The sequence below is a fragment of the Macrobrachium rosenbergii genome, chromosome 1 (assembly GCF_040412425.1).
Source record: "Macrobrachium rosenbergii isolate ZJJX-2024 chromosome 1, ASM4041242v1, whole genome shotgun sequence".
Lineage (NCBI taxonomy): Eukaryota > Metazoa > Arthropoda > Malacostraca > Decapoda > Palaemonidae > Macrobrachium > Macrobrachium rosenbergii.
Window position 1 is genome coordinate 18,751,505 of NC_089741.1, and position 22,540 is coordinate 18,774,044.

Below are 22,540 nucleotides of genomic sequence, written 5' to 3' on the forward strand. Positions count from 1 at the left end.
AACTGTAAACAATATGTTGCCTATTTGCTTATATGAATATATGGATGAATGATAGATTTTTGTTTATTGGTGTTAAGTTTTTTATAAGTATGCACTGTTCTATATTTCAATTCATAAATAATACTTGAAATGAAAATTGATTTAAATTTTCAATTTTTGGCATGTTTTGAGATAATAATCAGAAAACAGAATCAAAAAAAGAAAAAAAAATAGGCACCATCTGGCAACCCTGCTTGGCCCTCCCCCACTGCAAGCTTCTGGGCGCCCCCCAGTTTAAGAATCACTGAGCTAGACAATATTTACTGAGTTACTGACTGCTACCTGAATACCCGCTGCGCAACTCATTGTGTATCAGGAGTAACTGAAATGCTCAGCCTCGTCTGAGGAAGAACGCGATATTGTATTCCACTTCCCTTTCTTGTCCTTCTTTTTACACATTTCGGGTGTCGAAAATCTCTTATTATTTATAAGATATGGTAAGAGCAATCAGCGAAAGCAGGTGCAGTGGGGTGAGTGGTGTGGAACTCGACTCTTGTGTACTAGGTCCATGAGTCAATTCTGGCCTACTGCCCACCATTTCTTCCGGCTGTAAATTGGAAGCAAGATATTCACGTATTTGTGATAGCCTTAATGACCTGTTAACATCTCAAGAGGAAATCGAGAAGTTAAGAGGTCATTGTGGCTATTAAAATATATATATATATATATATATATATATATATATATATATATATATATATATATATATATATATATATATATATATATATATATATATATATAATATGTACCTAGAACTAAATGTAAATAAAACTAATAGTAAATTGAAATGTTCAACCACTTTTTGATTTCTAGCACTTTTTTCACAGCGTTTTTATCTGAAACCCTTGGAATCAAGACTCAGAATTTGAATAGAGAATAGAAATAGAAAGATTTCTGTACAAGTTTTTTGAGGATCGTTGGTGATTTGCAGAATTGTTTTTACCAGTTGCTTTAGCAGCAAGAGCCCGTGCTGACATATAGCTGGCTTAATCTTTAACAACCACTCTAAAGTGGTTGCGAATTTCCTTATCGTTTGGTATATTAGTGTTTTCTTCTTCCTGGTGAGAAATCAACTCGTCTCCAATTCTGAAGGATTTCATAAGAGACGAAAGGATTTTGAAATTTAGAAGGAGCCCTATTAAAAAAAAAACATGAAGTAGGCTAATAAAATGTATGGAAACCAGATACATTAAGGAACATTAGTAAAGGACAGTTATCTGTAGCTTAGAGGGTTCAAGACAATGAAAACGAAGATTCCGTTTTACTTGGTGCAGCACGATTGATTCTTAATATGTAATTGACTCGATGTACCATTAAATCTTGTTTCTTTTGTTGTCACTTTAGGCACCGAAGGTCAAGCTAGAAGAGACAAGAGAGCCGTGGCCGACGCTCCTGAAGAGAAAAGTCTCGGACCTCTTTATATTGTACAGGTGAGTTACACATATTCAAATGTCACATGATTCCTCTTCAGTGCAGAGGCACTCGTCCAACCCTGGCTCAGGGGATATAAGGAAAAGAAAGGGGAAGGAGAAGAGTGGGATTTGACTACATAGGGAGGCAGGGACAGCGGAAGCCCAACGTAGAGAAAAATTTCTCTCCTTTCTGCATCTGCCTGTTATGCTAAATAAAAGAACAGAGCAAAATGGAACTTGACTAACTATCGTAAATAAAAAAGTTTGATCACTTAAACAAATGACCTCTCCTTTTTTTTCAAATAAACCAGTGTTATTTCCTTCGCATTTCTGCCCATCAAAATAATATCCGTAGGCATTTTAACATCTATGATTAGCCTCCATATTGTTCATATGGTCAAAGTAATTTTCTTTTGCAGAACCCCTCGGTTACGCCTCATAAGCTTGGTGATGCATCTGAACTTCTTCTTCATTGATATGACGTATTACGGGATGTCGTACAGTGGAGGCAATTTCAACATACACATCTTTTCTTACTTGGCTCTCATGGGAGTGATGGAACTACCGTGTCGAATTCTGATCTATCCAATTCTGTCCAGGTTCGGCCGGAAAATTCCTCTCATTGCCAGCCTCGTGTCGACGGGACTCGTCCTCTTGTGCGTTACTGCTGCGCCAAAGGGTATGATATTGAATCTTGGTTCGTTTTCGGTAATTATGGATGAATAATGGATTATTTGGTTCAATTGCTTACTGATTATGGAACTCTTCACCTATATCCACTCTAATCCTTCTCGTTACATTATTTTGCTTGTAACATTTCTTGTCGCTTAAGTATTCGAGACTTCATTGAACTCTCACTTTCTAAAACACAGCTCCCTTCTTAGAGATGGCTCATTGATCTCTCTGAGACACATGAAAAAGTCGAGTGCAATGTTCTGATTAATTTTTCTTTGAACACTCATGTCTAGCCCTTTATTTAACTGCTTTATACCTGTTGTTAACAGCACAGCATCTTTCTTCCCTATCACTGGTAATGTTCCGTAGGATTACGTTCTTTCGCCTACTCTTCTTCCTTTTTATCTTCCACCTTTATCTACATCTTCGAAACAAGAAGCAATATTGCTTTTTATTTCGTCTCAGTCTGCGGGATACGCCCGAGCTTCTAGAATATTTAATACGCTGACAGAGGAGACGGGCTGATATACTTGCCATGGAACAGGAATGAGGAATAGGAAGAAGTAAAAAAAAAATAATAATAAAGTAGGCTCTGCATCCAGCATTCACTGAATATGCCACAAATCTGTTTTCTTCACAAGGGTCTGCTGTTTGGAGGAGCCAAGGTAGGCTATACTGAAAAAATCAGAATGAGTTCGTACTAGGGCGTTATTGTAAAAGATGATCATTGTATCCTCCATGCCACAAAAAAGTGCTTATATGCTTATCAGTGCTGGTGTCTACGCATGAAATGGTATTTTGTAGCCAGGCGTTTGGTTATGGAACTATGATATTGACGATTCTTCAGATGATTGGAACTGATGCGTGGACAGACCAATTTGCCACCACAATGTACCTATATGTCATTTTTACAGATATGAAGTGGTTAATGGTGACCTTAGCCTTGCTTGGTCGCTTGTGTATCAGCATGTCTTCAGCTGTGCTCTACCTGTTCGGGAGTGAACTCTTTCCGACGGAAGTGAGGACCCGCGGCATTGGTTACTCCTTCACGATGTCCAGAGTAGGCTCTTCTCTGGCTCCTTTCATCACAGAGTACCTGGTTAGTTCGAAAATTCGTTTTCTAAAGATTTTTTATTTTTTACTTCTAGAGTCTGACATGTTGCCACAAAGAAAAAGAAGGGTAATATCCAGACATAAAGAGAGAGAGAGAGAGAGAGAGAGAGAGAGAGAGAGAGAGAGAGAGAGAGAGAGAGAGAGAGAGAGAGAGAGAGACAAAATCAGTTGAGATTTTTCAAGAATCAAGGGTAAAAAGGTCATCTAAACTAACATTTACAGTATTATTCAGTCTTCCTTACTCTCATGTCTTCTTGCACTCGGTAATATTCACTTTGAACTTTTTCCTGTTACGGACACTTAAATTCTTTAATTAGTCTTTTCAGCTTCTTTTCACCATCAAGTGACACGGCGTTATCCTCAGACATCAGCCAACGTTGGCGGTGATGAGGACTTCCCTTCAGAGATTAATAACGACGTCTGCCACTTTCACAGGGACATAGTGTCTGAAGACAGCGAACTAGACCACTTTTTCATGGAACAAAAAGGAGAGCCACCCATTCCGTCATTCCACATCCCTTGTACATTACATGACTTCTTTCATCATTCCATCCGTATAAATTTTTAATCTGTCACGGATCTATAAAAGAAACTCTTGGTATAAAAAATTAATTACTCTGCTGTCCACATATTGCGGACACGTGCACTACCTCCATATGAAGACTTCTAATTTTCATCAGCAAATTACTTACTACATCATACATAGCCTACCTACTCCCTCCACAGAGCATCCCTGTCAACCCTCTCGTAGGTGCCCGCAAGCCTCACACAGCCTTTCCCGGATCTTTCCTAGATAGTGACCCCCAAGGGTTTTCGGGGGTCGTTACCTAGAACTAATATTTCTTAGGGGTCATCATCTTTATGATATTTACAGTCTTTTGTCTATGTTTTTTCGGTAATCCCCAATGGGCTTGTACTAAACACGTCGCAAAGGTGGATAGGCCTACATACCGGGTTAAAACCCTTGGGGGTCACTATCTAGAAAAATTCCCCTTTCCCTTTACCACACAAGTGTTTCCTTAAACATTTCATATATACTCTCCTTTTTGTGTGAATCTACAGTGTTCTTTCCCTATCTGGCTTTCTTTTATGCGGTCTATCGTACTTTCTCAGTCAAAATTTTGCTATGCACTTTCCCAAATAAGTTTAATAACGCTGTCCTGCTAGTTGTCCTATAATTCTAACACTCCCTCCACTTATTCCTTATATATATATATATATATATATATATATATATATATATATATATATATATATATATATATATATATATATATATATATATATGTATATACACACACACACACACACACACACACATATATATATATATATATATATATATATATATATATATATATATATATAGAGAGAGAGAGAGAGAGAGAGAGAGAGAGAGAGAGAGATAACGTGTATGCTCTTGTGTTTGTTTTTTGTGTGTGCATCCTACATGATCTTATTTAATCAATAATGGCTTCCGTTTGCTGATGAAACCATTAAGCCTGTGCAAATCAGACTGGATATTCCTCTAATTTCAGGGGTACAAGTACCACTGGGGTCCTTCTGTGGTATTCGGAGGAGGGGTAATCATTGCTGGGTTGGCCTCTACCGCCCTTTGGGATACCAGCAATATGGCACTTCCAGACACAATCGCTTTTCTGGAAAGCTCCAACCCAAGGGCTCATTCTCATGGAAAGTAAGTGACCAAAAGTTAGACTACAGATTTCTTCCCACAGCACTGCTGAGAAAAATTTATTTTACGATATTTCATAATTCATTAAGAAATACGCGTTTCATTTCAAAGCGGCAGTTACTTGCAATTCAAGCACACTTGAGATCATAGAAATAATATAAAAGAAGGGAGAGAGTTCTTGAACCTTCGAAACATTGAGGGCACGGGTCTGGGCTAGTGATGGGCATTTGTTTGTCCGCCCAATCAGCGTTCACAATAAAAATAGTATTTGGTCTCTAACATGTCCTTAATAATATGAAATATTCTTTATTCTGTCTTCCTGACGCTGACCGCAAAAATAACCAATGACATTTATTTTTTACACATTTGTTCTCAACAAAATAAACTAATTAGATTTAATTTTTCCCAAACAGATCCGATATACAAGGAGATGAAAATTTCGTATCAAAGACGTCAACCGACGGTGTCAAGCCGGAGGAGGAGCTGCAACTCAAACCGTGATTATCCATTTGAAGAAGAAGATGAAAAATCTATCCCTTTTAGCCTTTTGTTTATCAATAAAAAACCCAGAGATTCGGATCATGTCAAAAGTTTGGATAATCATTGTAATCTTTCAACTTAAGTAGGGATTATACTAAACTCTGGTACAGTAGATAAAAACTTAACGAAGTTAAGCTGGAGATAAATATGAAAGTCAAAGAAAGAAAACGACTAACCATAAAAAAACGTGAGACAAATCGTGAGCTAAGAGAGAAAACAAGAGTGGAGCGTAAATTGAAATAACAAATGAGATGTATTAACAAATGCCAGTACGGGACCCTGAGTTAAGTGAAGGTTCAGTGGTCACGGCCACGTAGTGGAAAGGATTCGATTGCATTTTAGTGTCCCAGTTAAGTTGAAGAGCAGTCTTGTTTCAAGAGAACATATCAGAACTAAAGCAAATGTGTCCTTCCTGTTTACAGTTTATTCGATATCATTTTTTAAAGGTCCCTTGAAATCGAACGAGGAAAGGTACTCTTAATAATATTGCCGAGTTGTAAGTAATTTCTCTGCTAATTCTTGTTTTGATATTTTCAATAAAATGTACATATCTGTCGACATCCTAAACTTTCTAGGTTTTTATTTTAATCACTCGACATGTTTGCAAAGCTGTCAACTCCTCTCATGCAAACGGTGTAATTTAATTTTTGCTTTACTGGTATTATGCTGTATATGAAACGGGCAATTATTTAATTATAATATAAAAGGATCTCCATGTACACGAAAAATATTGCTCAAGATCATCATCTACTACTACTACTATTGTAGTAGATACAAAAACTATTGTCGTTGCAATTTTGTGTAAAATAAAGTCTTGAATGATATATTGTGTTAATCTAGCGTTCATGCATGAACAAACCTCTTGTTTTACTGTAACAAATTTTTCGATGAGTTCATTGTAGCCAATCTCTGATCGTTATAATAGTCAACTAATACAACCATCCACATCCAACACTATAGTTCCGTCGATGGCCACGAGGGGGACGAATACCGGTCCGAAACTGCCTACGCATATCTGTCACTCCACACTTGTTGTACCTGCCCTCTGCCTGTTGTCCGTGATTCGCAAAGTGAGGGTTTTCTCATCTTGTTGCAGGAACTAAAATCAATAGGCTACTACCATACTTGTGACATAGGCCTAGGTAGCCAGGTAAGAGAAAATGTTTACTTCATTTCAGTAAGATTAGGCTAGGCCTATAACCTTGTCACTTCCGTCTGTGAAGCTCTTCCCTTGCTGGAGGGTAATTTTGTGTAAAGGTGTGTAAATATTGCTGTCTGTGCTAAGTTTGGTTGTGTAATCGTATACCCCAAGGTCGTTTAATATCATGGGTAGAACTACAGTACTTTAATTCCATATGGGCAAAAAGGATTACGCTACTGTAGGCATAGGCGTATACAATGAGGAGCTATTGTGTTAGGGACTTAATTGGGTGAATCTTCATAAAGCACCAAGAGCACTAACGTCTGGTTCAGTTTTACCTAATGCAGGGTGTAGCTTATTCCTCTTGAGAATTTCCAGGCTAGCCTGTTGTAGTCGCTGGTGGAAGTTAATTGTAAAGAAGTATAGGCTTACAAGAATGTGGAACAGCACCTCATACAAGTCATAGGGTGTGGAGGTCTTTAGAGCAATGCCCAAGTGTGTATTTTCTCAGTGTTTGCATTTGCGAATAGGTCTACCACACCAAATGACATTTAGCTAAAAGTGGCCTGCCAAAATCTTGGAGCACATTACTTGTTTGTGGCATACAAAGTGAAATGCCCATCAGGTTGGTGAGTGTAGAATGGTGGGAACAGGTTCTGCAGACGAAAACAAACCTAACTTTTCCTGGAATGCCATGTCCTGACCTAACCAGACCTTACCTTCCTAACCTCATTTGGGTTGTTGTACCCTGACCTGGTTAGGAGGGGCACTTCACCCCTCTTGAACCCCCACAAGTAACACTAAACATCGGAGACATTGGACTTACTGTTTGGAGGTAGTCCCGTTGTTCTGCAAACTACCTGCTCATCTTATATATGTTAGTTGAAGTACTTGATATTGAATAAATCAGCCTCTCGTTCTTTCATATGAGTTATCTTTAAATATAACCCTCAGTTTTTGGATAATTTATGAATTGGCCCATAAAAGTCAGAAATGGGTGATACTGTGCTCTTTCGTCATTATGCTAGAGAACACAAAAATTACTCAGGTGAAACATCTTATGTTCTAAGTAATAAATCTTCATTGTTACCTAATAGCATCCAGGCATTATATACCATTAGAATCTCATGTTAAGGTAAAATAAAAAAACATAAGATTCCATCTTAATGACAGTGATTAACAGAATACAGATTGGAAATGGTTGAATAAACGATCTTAATCCTGTTCTTTGATTGACGGAAAGAGGGACATGATTTTATAGTGATGTCTCATTGGATTGAGAAACTAGTGTGATTTTCATGAAGGTGAGAGTTATGGATTCATAAGTGCGAATGGAAGACAATAGTGGTGCCAGTGATTACAAGGAGATATGCCAAATAGATAATATTGGGGGGTGGGATGAATTGTTCATTTCAGAATAGGTGCAGTACGTAGAAGACAGGACGGTATTTTAGAGACTGGGTTTCATTATTGTTCGGAAAGCTGATGAAGCAATATAAAAAATACTGTCAAATACAGCAAATATTAACTTTCTAATACTGAGATTTCTGACATGCAAAAATAGGGGTTTGTCATGCGATTGTGATATATCACAATCACATTACAGCACCTATCCAGTGATAATGGGGAACTTTGATTTTTGGCTTTAGGAATATAAAAAAAGTGAAAAACATCGACAAGAGGAATCCAAAGAAACCTAAAAAACTGGTCCTTACTTAACCTGAAAATCGAGGCAAGAAAAAACCTAGTTAAATTGGGATGGAACCTAACCAAACCCTTTGTAATTTAGTGTAAGATGTGCCCTTCTCACATGCCCACTTCATTTGTATATAAGACTTTCAGTGAAATGTCTTGCTAATTTTTGTGTTGGTGAGAGTAATGTTTACTTGTAGAGCATACATTTTAAGTTCAGAACTGAAATGTTGTTAGAAAATGGCTGGTTTTGTGAGCACTGAGTTTAAACAACGGAATTCCGTTTTCATTCATTAGCTGATATTATGTTGCATCACATTCCCATAGTTTTCCACAACAGGAATCGAGGAGCTGCTGTATGGTAAATGTGGTCAAGATGAAATTGAGCGTGGTAATTTTGTTGGCTCATGCAGCATTTGGCAAGAAATTTATACCTTAAACTCTCAGTACTTACCATATACAGTGAACCCCCCGTATTCACGGGGATCGTAACCCCCCCGCGAATAGCTAAAATCCACGAAACTTAAAACCCCTCTAAAAACACTTAGAACTGCCCATTTTGATAGTTTAAACACAAGAAAAACCCTGTAAAAATGCTTATACCTGAGTATTGTAGTAGTTTTATCATAAAAAGTGCATTTATTCATGAAAATTATATGAAAATACAGTAATTAGTGAATATTTCTGTGAAAAATACCGCGAATGGGCGAATTTTCTGCGAATAATGGCTAGATATGTTCCATAGAGAAACCTGCGAATGCTTGAGTCCGCGAATCATGAGAACGCGAATACGGGGGGTTTACTGTACAGTACTTATTAGTAAAAATGTAGATATCTTCAGTCGTCTGTACATGAATATATTTAGATAAATATTTTCAATGATTTGCTTTAGTGCATTCTGTAGTGTAAAGTTGATGAAGTATACCTTGGGCTTGAGTGGTAGCACTTGTGTAGTAAGGTCAGTTCTGCTATATAGATAGATTGCCTTCCCACTCCCAATAATGCTGGACAATGTTGGTTTTAGGGAAAATATGTTGAATGTACACTCGGCAAGAAAAGTGAAGATACAGTTTTCTTTAGATTTCGTTCATCGAATTTTAATTTTTTTCTTACAGAAAACACATAATCTCGGTAAATTTACCTAGAATATGAAAATACAATGCAAATTATATCATATATGTTAAATCTGCAAAACAAAAACGTTCAGATACATAAAAACACCATGCATGTCCGAAGTAATCAGAATTTCTCAGATGACTTCGTTCATAGAGATCTAAAAGATAGTGTGTGGATATCTCGGTGTAGTACTATTTATCAGAACGGCAATATTTACTCGTTTTCCGTTATGGACTGGCTTATTATTGCATCATCATACGAGATAATGATAAGTTCTTTAATTTTTACACATTCATATTTGTATTTCACGGTGTTAAAGTCAGCTGGAATTAATGGCAGTAAATGTTGCGACTGCCACGGTAAGTTGACCAAATCTGTTTAAATCCGCAAGAGCGTTCTCTATGATGTGTGGAGTGATTCGGCGGGAAAACACAAGTAACGATGTTTCTTGACGTTACCATAGTCTCTCTCTCTCTCTCCATTGCTAAAACATACTATACAAATATAGTATCGCTCAATCTCTAAAAGAAAAAAAATATGAAATGAGTAGCTCTACATATACTGTAGGCCTAGGCTTACACAACAGCAACTCTCTCTCTCTCTCTCTCTCTCTCATCGTAACATTGCATTCGTTCCTTCATTGTTCCCCACGTTTTTCCTTGGACATTGCTCAAATTTAACTCTTGATTTCACTATGGAAGATCGCGTTTCCGATTATGCAAGCATTCCGTTCATTGTGGTGTCATAAATTTCATTTGTGTAAGGTTAATATTATTGGTAGGTTAAGTCGAAAAATGTTTAGTTTGATCAGAACTGTTGCTGCAAATTACAACTTGAACAAATACTGTAAAGCTTACTACTGTGTTTAAGTATCAATGATGTCAGAATCGTAGAATATGGATTGAAAGTCATGGGAGGTCAAGCAAAAAACCAACACACTAAGACTGAAGCTCCTCCCCTTTCTAAAGTTGCCAGATGTTGCATTATTGGGCAATATATGTCCGAAGATTTGAAAAACTGTATCTTCACTTTTCTTGCCGAGTGTACATACTGGTATGAGGTCAGTGGGATAGGGCTTATATGATTTAAATAACTGAAGAAAATGTTTACACTTGAAAAAATTGAACGAAACTTGGGGTGAAATGAGGAATTGTCATTTAATTTCAACAAGTAGTTTGTTTTGGACAGGAACCTTTAAAAAGGCTTCCAAGTTTAAATCACTGCAAACAGTCCTCAAGACATTAAGTCACTGACTGACATTGATCATCTTGTAATATGCTAAATTTGCCCCACTTCTTATGACAGATTCTCTTGGCTTGAATGTTTCTCCCACCGTTTGGCGAGTTGCAGAGATGTGTTTTGGCTTTTAATACAAGCCTGTGTTCTGTTGCAGTTCTAATTGGTTTCAGCTGTAAACCAACAAAATTGTAGTCTGAAACTTGCTTATGGCTAATTAGGAACCAGTTTGGGATAGGAGAACTAATATTCTGCCATCGTTCATTTAGCGAAATGTAATTCTATGGTATGCTTGATGATAAAAATAAATTGCCGTTAATCTGTGATTGTTAAGAACTAGGGATTTATATATAGTTAAAGGAAAACTCCTGAAAGCAACATCTGCAACATGTTTTCAAACTTGATGCTATAGATCACAGGGCTATCTGAATACAGACTAAATTGAACATATTATTTGCTATGCAAGCTTGATCATTTAAAATTAAATATGAAAATAAAAACTTTGATGTAAATCAATTTAAGTTGTTTTAAAATACAAACTTAATTTTTTACCAGCCTTGGGCAGGTATGAAAGCCCAGGTTCTTAATGGTTTTACAGGAATAGGATTGTATCAGGTCTCATATTTTGTCCAACTTATTCTTAGCCAGTAAATGCAAGACTAATGGTTAGGCTCTTCTGCTGACTTAGGAGAGGAAACAGACTGTGGTGCCCCATATCTTTGAAATATTGTCTTTCAAATATGAAATTCTGAAAGACAGTAGGTACATTGTATCATAGACATTGACTGTGTTTGGTGCTATTGCTGCCTTGGCACATACTATAGTTAAAATAGCATGCTAGTTATGTTGGCTTTGCTAGTAATGTTGGCTTACATGCTCTCAATGGATAGTAAATAAATGGCTTTGGGGAATGGACATTGATGCAAGATCAACCTCTTACAGAGAATTTTGGCAATGAAGAACCCTTTAGAGACCATGACCTACAACATCCATCTTTATCTGGATAGTAAAATGGCCTCAGTTGAATATGAAACACTTGAGCAGTTCTGGGGCAGAAGAGTTGTGAATCAGTTATAGATTACATAACATGAAGCTCAAGTTAATACTGTAGTTTGGTATACACATGCACACACATCACTAACATGTTTATTTGTACAAACTGTGCATGTCAAGAGTGTGCTCAGACTGAATTGCCAGACACCTGGAACTCATGTGATGGTGTAAGAACTAAAGCCAGCCAACATTAGGCAATATTCAGCAAAGGAACATTTCTTTGATGTTGAACAGGAGGATGGGAGCAATGAGATGTGAATTACATGCTTCCTTTCCCAGTGCAGTGTTCATATACATTAGTGTTGCAAGTGGGGAATTGCGATGACACATTTACTAGACCTGCTTGAGAGCAGGCATGTAATCAATCTATTTTAAAGAAAAAAGTTTTATTTTATATAAGTAACTTACCCAGTAATTACTTAGCTAAGAGTTTCTACTTGAATGGCAACTTGAATGTTGAAATTCGTGGTAACGATTCTTTTGTTTTTGTGTAGGTGACAAGACCCCGCTCACTTTCGTTCCTTTGACACATCATGTTGACTAAGCAGCTTGGTTTTGACAATTTTGTTTTTTCTTCCCATCTGGTGAAGTATTCTTTGTATGGCAGCCTTTCGGCATTGTTTTTTCTTGATTGGTTTTTTGTTACTGATTATGAGTTTTTTGTTACTGATTGGTTTTTTGTCACTGATTATGAGTTTTTTGTTACTGATTATGAATTTTTAGTTAGTTAGTATGTCACACTAGCTATTCCAGTTTCTGGTATTGCAGGCTGCAATACCTGGTTGACGAAAATTACCTATGACTCTCATACCCTGTGCCCAAATTGCAGAGGGCAAGTTTGTACTATTGATTTGACATGCGACAAATGCAGGGATTAGGATGAACGTAAATGGAAGACTTTGACTTCTTAATTTGAATAAGTTAGAGAGAGATCGCAAGAGGAAGGCAGCCGCTAAAGCCGGCGAGAAATTAGCTAGTCAGACGACTCCTAAATTTAACGACATAGTTATTCCGGCTGTATCTCCTCCTGCGCGCTCCTGTTTCCCGTATCAGTAAATACTCCTAGATCACCTACTCCTGCTTCTGATTTTCACACTTCTGACCCCGATCGCTTCGCCAGCATGGAAAGTAAATTTGAACAGAGAATTAATATGGTGGTGGGTATAGTGGCCCAGTTAGGGGCATCAATGCGTGTCCTTATGGATAACTTTGAGAAAAAAAGTGAAAGTGAAGTGTTAGTGGAGGAGGTGGCTGTTTGTCCAAGGCATTGGTCACTTCCATACTCCCCTGAGCCAGGGAGAAGGCATACTGTTAGCCCATGGGAGGTCAGTGGGGTCTGCCCACGAGCAGTCGCCCCCTTGGACCAACCTGTTGCATCCCAGGTTGCGTCAAGAGACAGCTGCTGGAAAGGCATCTCGGACGTGCATCAGCTCTCGTCTAGTTCGGGAGATTCTTCGCTGTACTGTAGGCGCCAATGGCGTTCTTCTTCCAAGGATCTAGCTTCTTGACTTCTCTGCAAAAGGTTGAGGGAGCCTCCTCTTAGTCCTCAACCCTCTTGCAGTAAGTGGGACAGCCCTGAATGTTTCTCCTCTCTCAGACACCAGGAGCGAGCTTTGAGTCAATCCTCTTCATCTAAGAAGTGTCTTCTTTTTGATTCCAAGCACCCCGCTTCTAGTGTACAACGAAATTCTTTGTCTAAGCCCCCGGATTTGAACAAGTGCCCAGTATTGGCTGAGTGCTGTATATTACCTGAATGCCTGCCTACAATTAATCGCCCTGAATCGGCTAAGCTCCTTGCAGCGCTTAAGCTTCCTGAAGCACCCGAGCTGCCTGTAGCGCCTGAGTTGCATGAAGCGCCCGATTTCCCTGACGCTGCTGCTCCCGCTAGAGCTCCGACTCATCATAATGTATCGTCTCCTCCGCCTGCCGCCAGTGCTTCGGGGTACCCAACCAGTGTTTTGACATTGGCTTCTAGGTTTCAAGTGGCAGCTTCGTCTAGTTCAGCAACGATTTGTCATTCCGCTTCAAGTTTGGATCTAGCTTTAGCTCCGCTTCAGCACAAGTTGGCTAACATTCTGCAACTTCTTCACAGACCATCCACTGCTAAGGCACCTCCATCAGTTGCTCCCTTGTCTCTGGTTTCGTCTGGAGAAGAGTATATGATCAAGATTCTCCAACTCTTACTCGTCTTTTCTGAAGTTTTTACTCCAGAATTTCTTGGAATTCTTCTCGCTTGCAACTCCTTCGTCCCTGGCTTTGTCTTTCATGATGAGTAGTCAGCCTTCAGACAATGCTGGACTACCCAAGTTGTTTCTCTCATCCTCATCCAAGGAGGCCCTTAGTGAAGTGGAGAACTGGCTTTCTGAGAAGAGGTGAGATTGTATCTAGCCTTCATAAGAAGTCCACATAGGATCATCTGACATAGTCAACAAAGCGACAGAGATGGAGTATGAGAGGGGCAGACCGGTGGGTAGTTAAAGTACTCGAAGGTTATTCTATCCCCTTCAGGGAGAGGCCTCCCTTGACCAACATTCCCGTCGCATTGACGGCTTACTCTGGAGGATCGGGGAGGTATTCGGCCCTCTCAGAGGAGGTTTCCTCTCTCATCAGCAAGAAGGCCATAGAATTAGTCAGGAACTCCAAGTCAGTGGGGTTTTACAATCAACTCTGTGTAGTGCTCAAGTCTTCAGGGGGATGGAGACCAGTGCTAGACGTGAGTGCTTTGAATGCCTTCATAGAGAAGACAAAATTCAAAATGGAAAGAACACAATCGGTTCTTGCTTGCATCTGTCAGGGGGATTGGATGATCTCCCTAGACATGCAGGACACACATTTTCATATACCTATTCATGAGGATTCAAGGAAATTCCTTGGGTTTGTCTTCAGGAGCCAAGTTTATCAATTCCGAGCTCTTTGTTTCAGCCTCTCAACTGCCCCACAAGTACTCAAGAGTACTTGATCCCCTAGCAGGTTGGCTACATCTAGCAGGGGTAAAGATCCTACTTTATTTGTTTTCTGCCACAGAGGCCTCGACATTTCTGCTAATCAAGATATCTCAGACCTAATTAAATCTTTCAATACCACCACATTTAGAAAGGAGAATTTCACTTGGAATCTAGATGTGATGTTTAAGTGGTTATCAAGTGAGTGCTTCGAACCCATGCATTCTTCTTCTTTGAGGGATTTAACTAAGAAGACTATTTTCTTAGTAGTGCTGGCCACTGGGAAGAGAGTAAGTGAAATTCAAGCGATTGACAGAAGGATTGACTTTTCGAATGGAGACGGTCTGTTCTTTCAAAGTTTTTTGCTGAAGAACAAGAACCCTTCACACCCTTGGCCTCGTTCCTTCACCATTAAGAGCCTCTCTGATATTGTAGGCACGGAGGAGAAAGAGAGTGCTTTGCCCGGCGAGAACCTTCAGGTACTACCTGCACCGAACCGGGAAAATTAGAGGGCAGTTTTCTAATTTATGGTGCTCAGTCAAAAATCCCTCTAGACCCTTATCTAAGAATGCCATTTCCGACCTTTTTAGGAACCTTATTATTGAATCTCACTCCCAAGTGGAGGAAAATGATTTGAAAGTCATGAAAGTGAAAGCTCATGAGGTTAGGGCAGTTGCTACATCAGTAGCTTTCAAGCACAATCTTTCCTCATCCTCCATTCTTCAAGCAACGTATTGGAGAAGCAAGTCAGTGTTTGCAATGCACTATCTGCGGGACATGGAAACTATTTACAAAAACTGCAGTACCCTAGGGCCGATGTCCTTGGCTGGCGTAGTGACGGGTGGGGAAAGTGTACCCTTTCCTATGTGCTTATCTCTTCGCCGTGTTTGTGATGTCGAGCTCTGGGGGAAGCCTGGAAAGTACAACAGTGGAGTGACCACCAGTTTTTTAGTGTTGGGTTGTGGTCATGTTAATTTTTATGGTGTAGGTGATTCTATTACTATTTTTTTTTTTTTTTTAGGGTACTGCTCCCTGGGCAGGGGCAATGATATGAGCTTTGTTGACCTTCGGTATTCTCCTTTGTCACAAAGTTCCTGCTGTATGTTCTGTCGGCCTTCGGAGCACTCCGCTGCAAAATATCCCACTTCTGTAGAGGTGACTCTGACTATACCGTCACGTCTCTACAAGTCAAGATGAGCACCAACCAGAGGCAGTAATTATCTGCACAGCTCTCTCACAAGGTAAGGAAACAACAAACATTGTTGCAATGTTAGCCTTGTTTAAATCATTAACTCTCATATATAGATTGTGATTTTACTGTCCATGATTCCCCACCTCCTTTCAGTGTGGAATCAGCTAAGTAATTACTGGGTAAGTTACTGATATAAAAATATTTTAATGATAAAATAAAGTTTTATACTGTATATACTTACCCAGTAATTACGGATGGAGCCCACCCTCCTCCCAGTAATTACGGATGGAGCCCACCCTCCTCCCTGCGCATGGACTTTTTTGTATAAACAAATTGGTCTATTGGCTTAGTTGTTCCTCTCTTACCCCGAAAGTGGGCTGGGTCGTGTCACCTACACAAAAACAAAAGAATCGCTACCGTGAATTTCAAAATTTAAGCCTCCGTTAGAAACTCTGAGCTAAGCAATTACTGGGTAAGTATATATAAAACATTATTTTATCATAAAAATATAATTTTTTACCTAAAAGTTGCAGGCAACTTATTTCATACCTTTATCCAAGAAGACTTCTTGGGCAGTGACACATCACTACATCCATGAGTGCCTTGGATATCTATAATGAGTCAAAAGGATAGTCTTCCATATAGTGGTCCAGGAATGGATAAGAAAGGTGAACAAGTGTTGTGGCTTTGCCCAAGATGGTGGCGAAAGTTTTCAGTAGCAGATAAGGCCATGGACATCTTCATCAGACACAGCATAGTGTGACCTGCGATGGTTACCTATCTGTTGATTTGTCAGTTGAGAAAAGGGACATCCTGATTGATAGGTTTGTTCCAGGGAAGAAGTTTCATGGCTGTTCCCTGCATGAAGAATCAATTGTGGGGCAGTCTCATAGTCAGTCATTTCACAGTGGCACAAAATGAAACACTCATTGTTCTGTATTGCTCTGTGTTCTAGGGTACTTAAAAGGCTTAATGCCATAGTGCATATTTGGAGCAATTTTTAAGCATATACTTTTTTACTATTTTCATTTGTGAGACCCATCCTCAAGGTGTTGTAACCCATTGGCCATAATTTAACTGAGATGTGGTGAGCAGCGTTTTCCTGTGCACGCTGTTTGTAGAATTACTCCAGCACCCATGCTATGATACTCATTCTGGTGTCTATTTAAAGCAGAATACCTTTGCTTTATTATGGCAGGATCAAAAAAGGAAAAATAAAAACGAAAAGGTCAAAATTTTGAGTTGGAAATTGCTAAAGATGTCATAAGTAGCTCTTGGTTTGGTTATTGGATGATGGGTCATTGCACCATAATTGATCCAAAGGGTTAGCATTTGCAGCACTGTACTGGCTATGAGAAGAATGATTTAAAGACCTCTTGTTCTCATTTAAGGAGGTTCCAGCAAACCCTTCAAGTGGTGAAATTATATACCTAAGATAATTCAAGTTTCCTGTAGAGTGTCACAACAAAGACCACACAGACATTGGTGAATGTTTAATAGGCTGTCTTCTGCTGTTGCAGAGGGAGGAATGCTGTCTCATTTTTTTACCAACTTTATTGCTTCTTTGTGGCACATGAAGGTAATTTCGGTTTACTCTTGCTGAAGCATCCTGTGCATTGAATGGTTGCTTAATTGTAAGGGGATGTTGCTCTCTAATTCAAGTGCAAAGAGGATTGACAATTAAAACTTACAATATTGGAGATCAACTAATAAGCCTTTAGGGGAGATTTTGAGACCATCAATTAGTGCCAGAGTGGAAGTTTATTTTGTGTAAGAAGTACCCAGAGTGAACCATAATTATATTCCTGTGAAAATTACTTTTTGGAAGCCTCACTGTTTAAACTTTGATGTTCCTGTGAAGTATGTAAAACTTCATCTTATGCGCATTGTAGGAGTATGTTTGCAAGGCATGTTGGTTCAGTCCTTGTGGCTTGTAAACAAGGTATTTACAATATAGGTATACATGCAGATTTAGTGGGAAAGGTCTAAACCTTCACATCTATTTATAGCTGCTTTTGAGTTCATGTTGCAACTCTTGTGTTACAACTTCGTACTGCACAGGGGTCCTTGATCTTGTGTGATATGTATATCGAAGGTTAATGCCCTCCCATGATTATAAATTCCATGAATTTTGTGCTCATTGCAGGGACCAGAAGCTGCTTTGTAAGGATTGTGAAGGATGCCTCTTAGTCAGTGGTACAAATATGACCAAACAGAAGAGAATAATAAGGTATCTTATGATTTGCTTGGAGGTAACGCCTCTCTCTCCACTTGGAAGAGGCTTTGTTTCCACTGGTACTACAACTCTTGCCATAAAGTTTATATATCCCTTTACTCTACAGTCAGGTGAGAATTTGTTGATCAGTTGGACATTCTCCCTTTCCTCCTGTGATGTCCCTGTTTCATTGTTGGTGAATGTCCATCATTTATATTTCATAGAGGTCCTTTATCTTGTGTGATATTTTGGATTAATTGGTATGCTTGTTTGTTCTGGAGGATGCGTGTGTATTAGTGGTTATGACTGAGAAGAATGACTTGATTAATTGTCCTCTGTATGTATATCAAAGATTAATGTCCTCCCATGATATTTGATGCCAGTTTTGTTTTTTGTGAATGTCTGTCATTCATACTGCATAAGGATCCTTTGCCTTTTGTGATATTTTGGATTAATTAGTATGCATGATTGTTCTGGAATGAAACAGAATATAGAATTTAGGCCAGAGACCAAGCACTGGGACCTATGAGGTCATTCAACACAGAAACGGAAATTGACAGTAAGGTTTGAAAGTTGTAACGAGGAAAACCTTGCAGTTGCACTATGGACCAATTGTTAGAGAGGGTGGAATGTAAAATGGAAGAAAGAGAATATGAATAGAGGTACAGTAAAAAGAATGAAAGAGGTTGCAGCTAGGGGGCAAAAGGATGCTGCAAAGACCCTAAGTAATGCATACAGTTCACCACATGAAACTGACCCCGCTACCCCCCTACAGGGGATTGTTCTGGAGGATGTGTGTGTGTGAATTAGTGGTTGTGACTGAAAGACTGGCTTGATTGGGTGTCCTCTGTACATCAAAGATTAATGCCCTCCCATGGTACTGAATTTCATGAATTTTGTGCTCTTTGCAGGGACCAGGAGCTGCTTTGTAAGGATTGTGAAGGATGGCTCTTAATCAGTGGTACAAATATGACTAAAAGGAAGATAAATAAGAAGGTACAGTATCTTGTGAATTACTTGGAGGTAATGTTTCTCTCTCCACTTAGAAGTAGCTTTGTCTCCACTGTTGCCAACACTCTTGCCATAAAGTTCATGTCTTCCTTTGCTTTAGTCATGTGAGGATTTGTTGATCAGTTGGACATTCTCCCTTTCCTCTGTGGGTGTCCCTGTTTCATTGTGAATGTCCTGTGATATTTTGGATTAATTGGTATGCTTATTTGTTTTGAAGGATGTGTGCGCGAGTTAGTGTTGTGACTGAAAGAATGCCTTGATTAATTGTCCTGTGTGTATATTGAAGAGTAATGCTCTCCCTAGATACTTATGTCTGTTTTGTTGTTTGTGAATGTCCCTCATTCATATTGCATAAGGATCCTTTGTCTTTTGTGGCGTTTTGGATTAATTGGCATGCATGATTGTTCTGGAGGATATCTGTGTAAGAGTCAGTGGTTGTAACTGAAAGACTGACTTGATTGGGTGCCCTCTGTTTGTATATTGAAGATTAATGCCCTCGCATGATACTAAATTTCATGAATTTTGTGCTCTTTGCAGGAACCAGGAGCTGCTTTGCAAGGATTATGAAGGATGGCTCTCAGTGTCGGTGGTACAAGTGACTAAACGGAAGAGAAATTAAAAGGTGTCTTATGATTTCCTCGGAGGTAATACATCTCTCTTCACTTTGAAGAGGCTTTGCCTCCACTGGCGCCGCCGAGTTCGTCTCCGTGTGCTCTACAGTCAGGTGAGAAATTGTTGAACAGTTGGCCATTCTCCCTTTCCTCCCATGATATCCCTGTTTAGTTGTTTGTGAATGTCCCTCATTCACTCATTGAACAGCCCATCTAGTACTGGGGACAGGTTTCTGGATTTGTTGGACCACCTTTGAATTTAAAATGTGCATCTTGAGAACCTGTCAGCTGGTAAGCCCATAATGTCCTGTGTCCTCTTATTTTTTATCATCCATGCAGTGGGGATTTCATTACTTAATCTAGAGGTCCTCTTATGTTTAATGAGAGCCCTTAAGCAGCATATTAAAGCAAATGTAGACCTTTTTGTTTCTACAATTGCTCCAGACACAAGTATTAACAAATAGTACAAAAGTATCCTTTTGGTTGAAGATGGGGTTTCATGGGGCACATGTATCAATATTGGCCAAAGGTTTTACCATTACTAAGGTCGGTATACATAGTAAAGCTTTATCCTTATCTTTTAACTAGATAAATGTCCTTTTCGTAAACTAGGCGGGTTGTTGATTCTGGTTAAGTTTTCCTTATTACTTTAGGGATGCTGCTGATTTTTTCATTGATACATTTGTAATGGATGATTAGTTGTAAGTTGGCAAGCGATTGACAAATGCCATCATAATTTGTCCTCCCACTTAGCTTTTTTCACCCTATTTAGATATGTACATGTTACCAAACAACTAACAAAGCTAGTTGTTCATGGTGAGAAATTGGGAATTTTTGTTTTATACTACTTGGGATGAGCATTTTTGGAGCAAGTATTTGGGTCCATGTAACCATTATTATTTTGTATCAGTAGTGGAACAGAATGCATATGACCCGTTGTATCTCTTCTAGATAATGATACTGCTGAATTAAATATAGTAAACTGTATATTTTATTTCATTTGGTTGTATGTTTCTTTAGACCCGCTTTGACCATCAGCCTTTCTTGGTTTTAGAATGTTGGGATTTGGGAATGATGGTCATGCACATACATGTAAGGGCATCTTTAGCTAAAGGACTTTATACTGTAGCAGAAAACACTTCTATCACGAATGAGTTCCCCCCTCTCTGCAATGAGATACAAGCTCAAATGTTTTTGTACTTATTTAATTTGTACTATTTTCATGTTTTGGGTCAGAATATCCACATGATACTCTAATTATTTGGTGACTTGACACAGTATGTATATTAGATTTGGAACAGTTAAAATAGACATTTGAGACATGAGGTTAAGAAGTTGACTGTATTTTGTTGAAATAACAGTTCTAAAGAGGAAAATACTTGCAGAAAACAGAGATGCTCTTTGTTCAGTACCCTACATTGTACCTCAGTTTCATGGGCCTGCTGACAAGATTACCATAGAATTATAGTATTGAGAAGAGGAGCTGTTAGTTGTAAGTGGCTCAGTTCTACATCAAAATGAAGGTCAGTGTGTGTCTTTTGGCTTTTGTAGAGCACAAGAAGTTTTTCCTCAAAGCAGGTTGCCCAAGGTGCAAATCAGCATTTGCTGCATTTTGAGGGAGGGGAAAATTGTACTGTACACAGAATCTTGCTCATCAAGGGTAGTTGTTGCTGGCGGGCAGGTTTGCTACTATTTTCCTTTAGAGCTGTATTTTTTTCCTTAACATTATTTACAAGGATACAAATGCTGTGTCTTGGTTGTATGAGATGGGCACTTAATTTAGCGGAGGTTCAGATATTGCGGAAGAACCTTTTATTATCGACCTTCAGTGAATGGCAAATGTTATGTAATTTGTACACTGAAAGGTTACAATAATTACTACTATGAATGGAAGTTTTTTTTTTTAATTATGCCATATTTATTTAGGTTGGTAATATTCTTTGGCCTGCAGACTAATCTTTATGGCTTATTTACAGCAGAGGAGCCTGCCTGAAGAGAGAGGGGTGGAGCTTTTTAAATTATGCCGCATTTATTTAGGTTGGTAATATTCTTTGGCGTGCAGACTAATCTTTTATGGCTTATTTAAAGCAGAGGAGTCTGCCTAAAGAGAGAGGGGTGGAGCTTTTATCTAGGAAGTATGGCTTGAAAAGAATTGTTAAGGTATGTCAAGCTGAGGCAAGTGAGTAAGTCACAATTTGTTTGTTCTAGCATAGAAAGTTGGATAAATAATAATGTGATTTTTTAAAAATCAGTTTAATTGCTAATATGAATTATACTTACTAACTTGAGTTTAGGAATGTTTTTTTGTATTGTTTAGGAATGTTTTTTTTTATTGGTTTAATTTTCTGTAAAAAAATTTTAATTGCCAATATTAATTATACTGAAGAGTTGTTGAATTTAGGAATCCTAGTGGACAAAAACACCTAGGGTGTGAAACATTTTTAGTCGCATGTCCTTTTGTTGAAAATCAAGGTGTTTGTCAACCTCGACCATGAAACATGCTTTTAATATGACAAATGGAGCAGTTAACAATGATTGTAGTAGTAACCTGCAATGGGTGCAAATTGAGTAGACTTGATGTAAACTAGAAAGTTAAGTCAAATGTCCTGTGGACATACCAATCTGCTATTCATGAAATTCTCTCAGGGTAAAAATGTATTACTGATGATCATTTTAGGTTAGAAAGGATGTCTGCTATTTTTAAGTTTCTTTTTATTATCTCCATTTGAAATGTAATTTTTGTCAAGGGCAGATTAAACCGGTGAAGGTACGTTTTATTGAAAGTTGTAAGACCTCATAATGACAATTTTGAAGTTAAAAAATTTAAAGGCAGTTTTTGTGGATTGAGGAAATCTA

At 38.6% G+C, this 22,540-nt stretch overlaps 1 protein-coding gene across 3 annotated transcripts in view; it reads left to right on the forward strand.

The window, feature by feature from the left end:
• The window catches only part of LOC136839061 (organic cation transporter protein-like), a 78,535-nt gene that overhangs the window by 54,010 nt on the left and 1,985 nt on the right, over nucleotides 1-22,540 (forward strand). Inside the window, exons 1-6 of one of the 3 annotated variants that reach the window (XR_010853218.1) lie at nucleotides 6,683-6,732; nucleotides 17,994-18,077; nucleotides 18,974-19,058; nucleotides 19,611-19,797; nucleotides 21,070-21,207; nucleotides 21,661-21,844. Coding sequence is in view for 1 of the 3 variants with exons in the window: in XM_067104745.1 (XP_066960846.1) it covers nucleotides 1,387-1,472; nucleotides 1,874-2,133; nucleotides 3,044-3,228; nucleotides 4,781-4,938; nucleotides 5,349-5,436 (777 nt within the window). In the remaining 2 variants the exon portion in view is untranslated. Of the gene's footprint in view, nucleotides 1-1,386; nucleotides 1,473-1,873; nucleotides 2,134-3,043; nucleotides 3,229-4,780; nucleotides 4,939-5,348; nucleotides 6,733-17,993; nucleotides 18,194-18,973; nucleotides 19,059-19,610; nucleotides 19,798-21,069; nucleotides 21,208-21,660; nucleotides 21,845-22,540 lie in introns of those variants that run through there. The other 2 variants (XM_067104745.1, XR_010853239.1) reach the window with 2 other exon arrangements.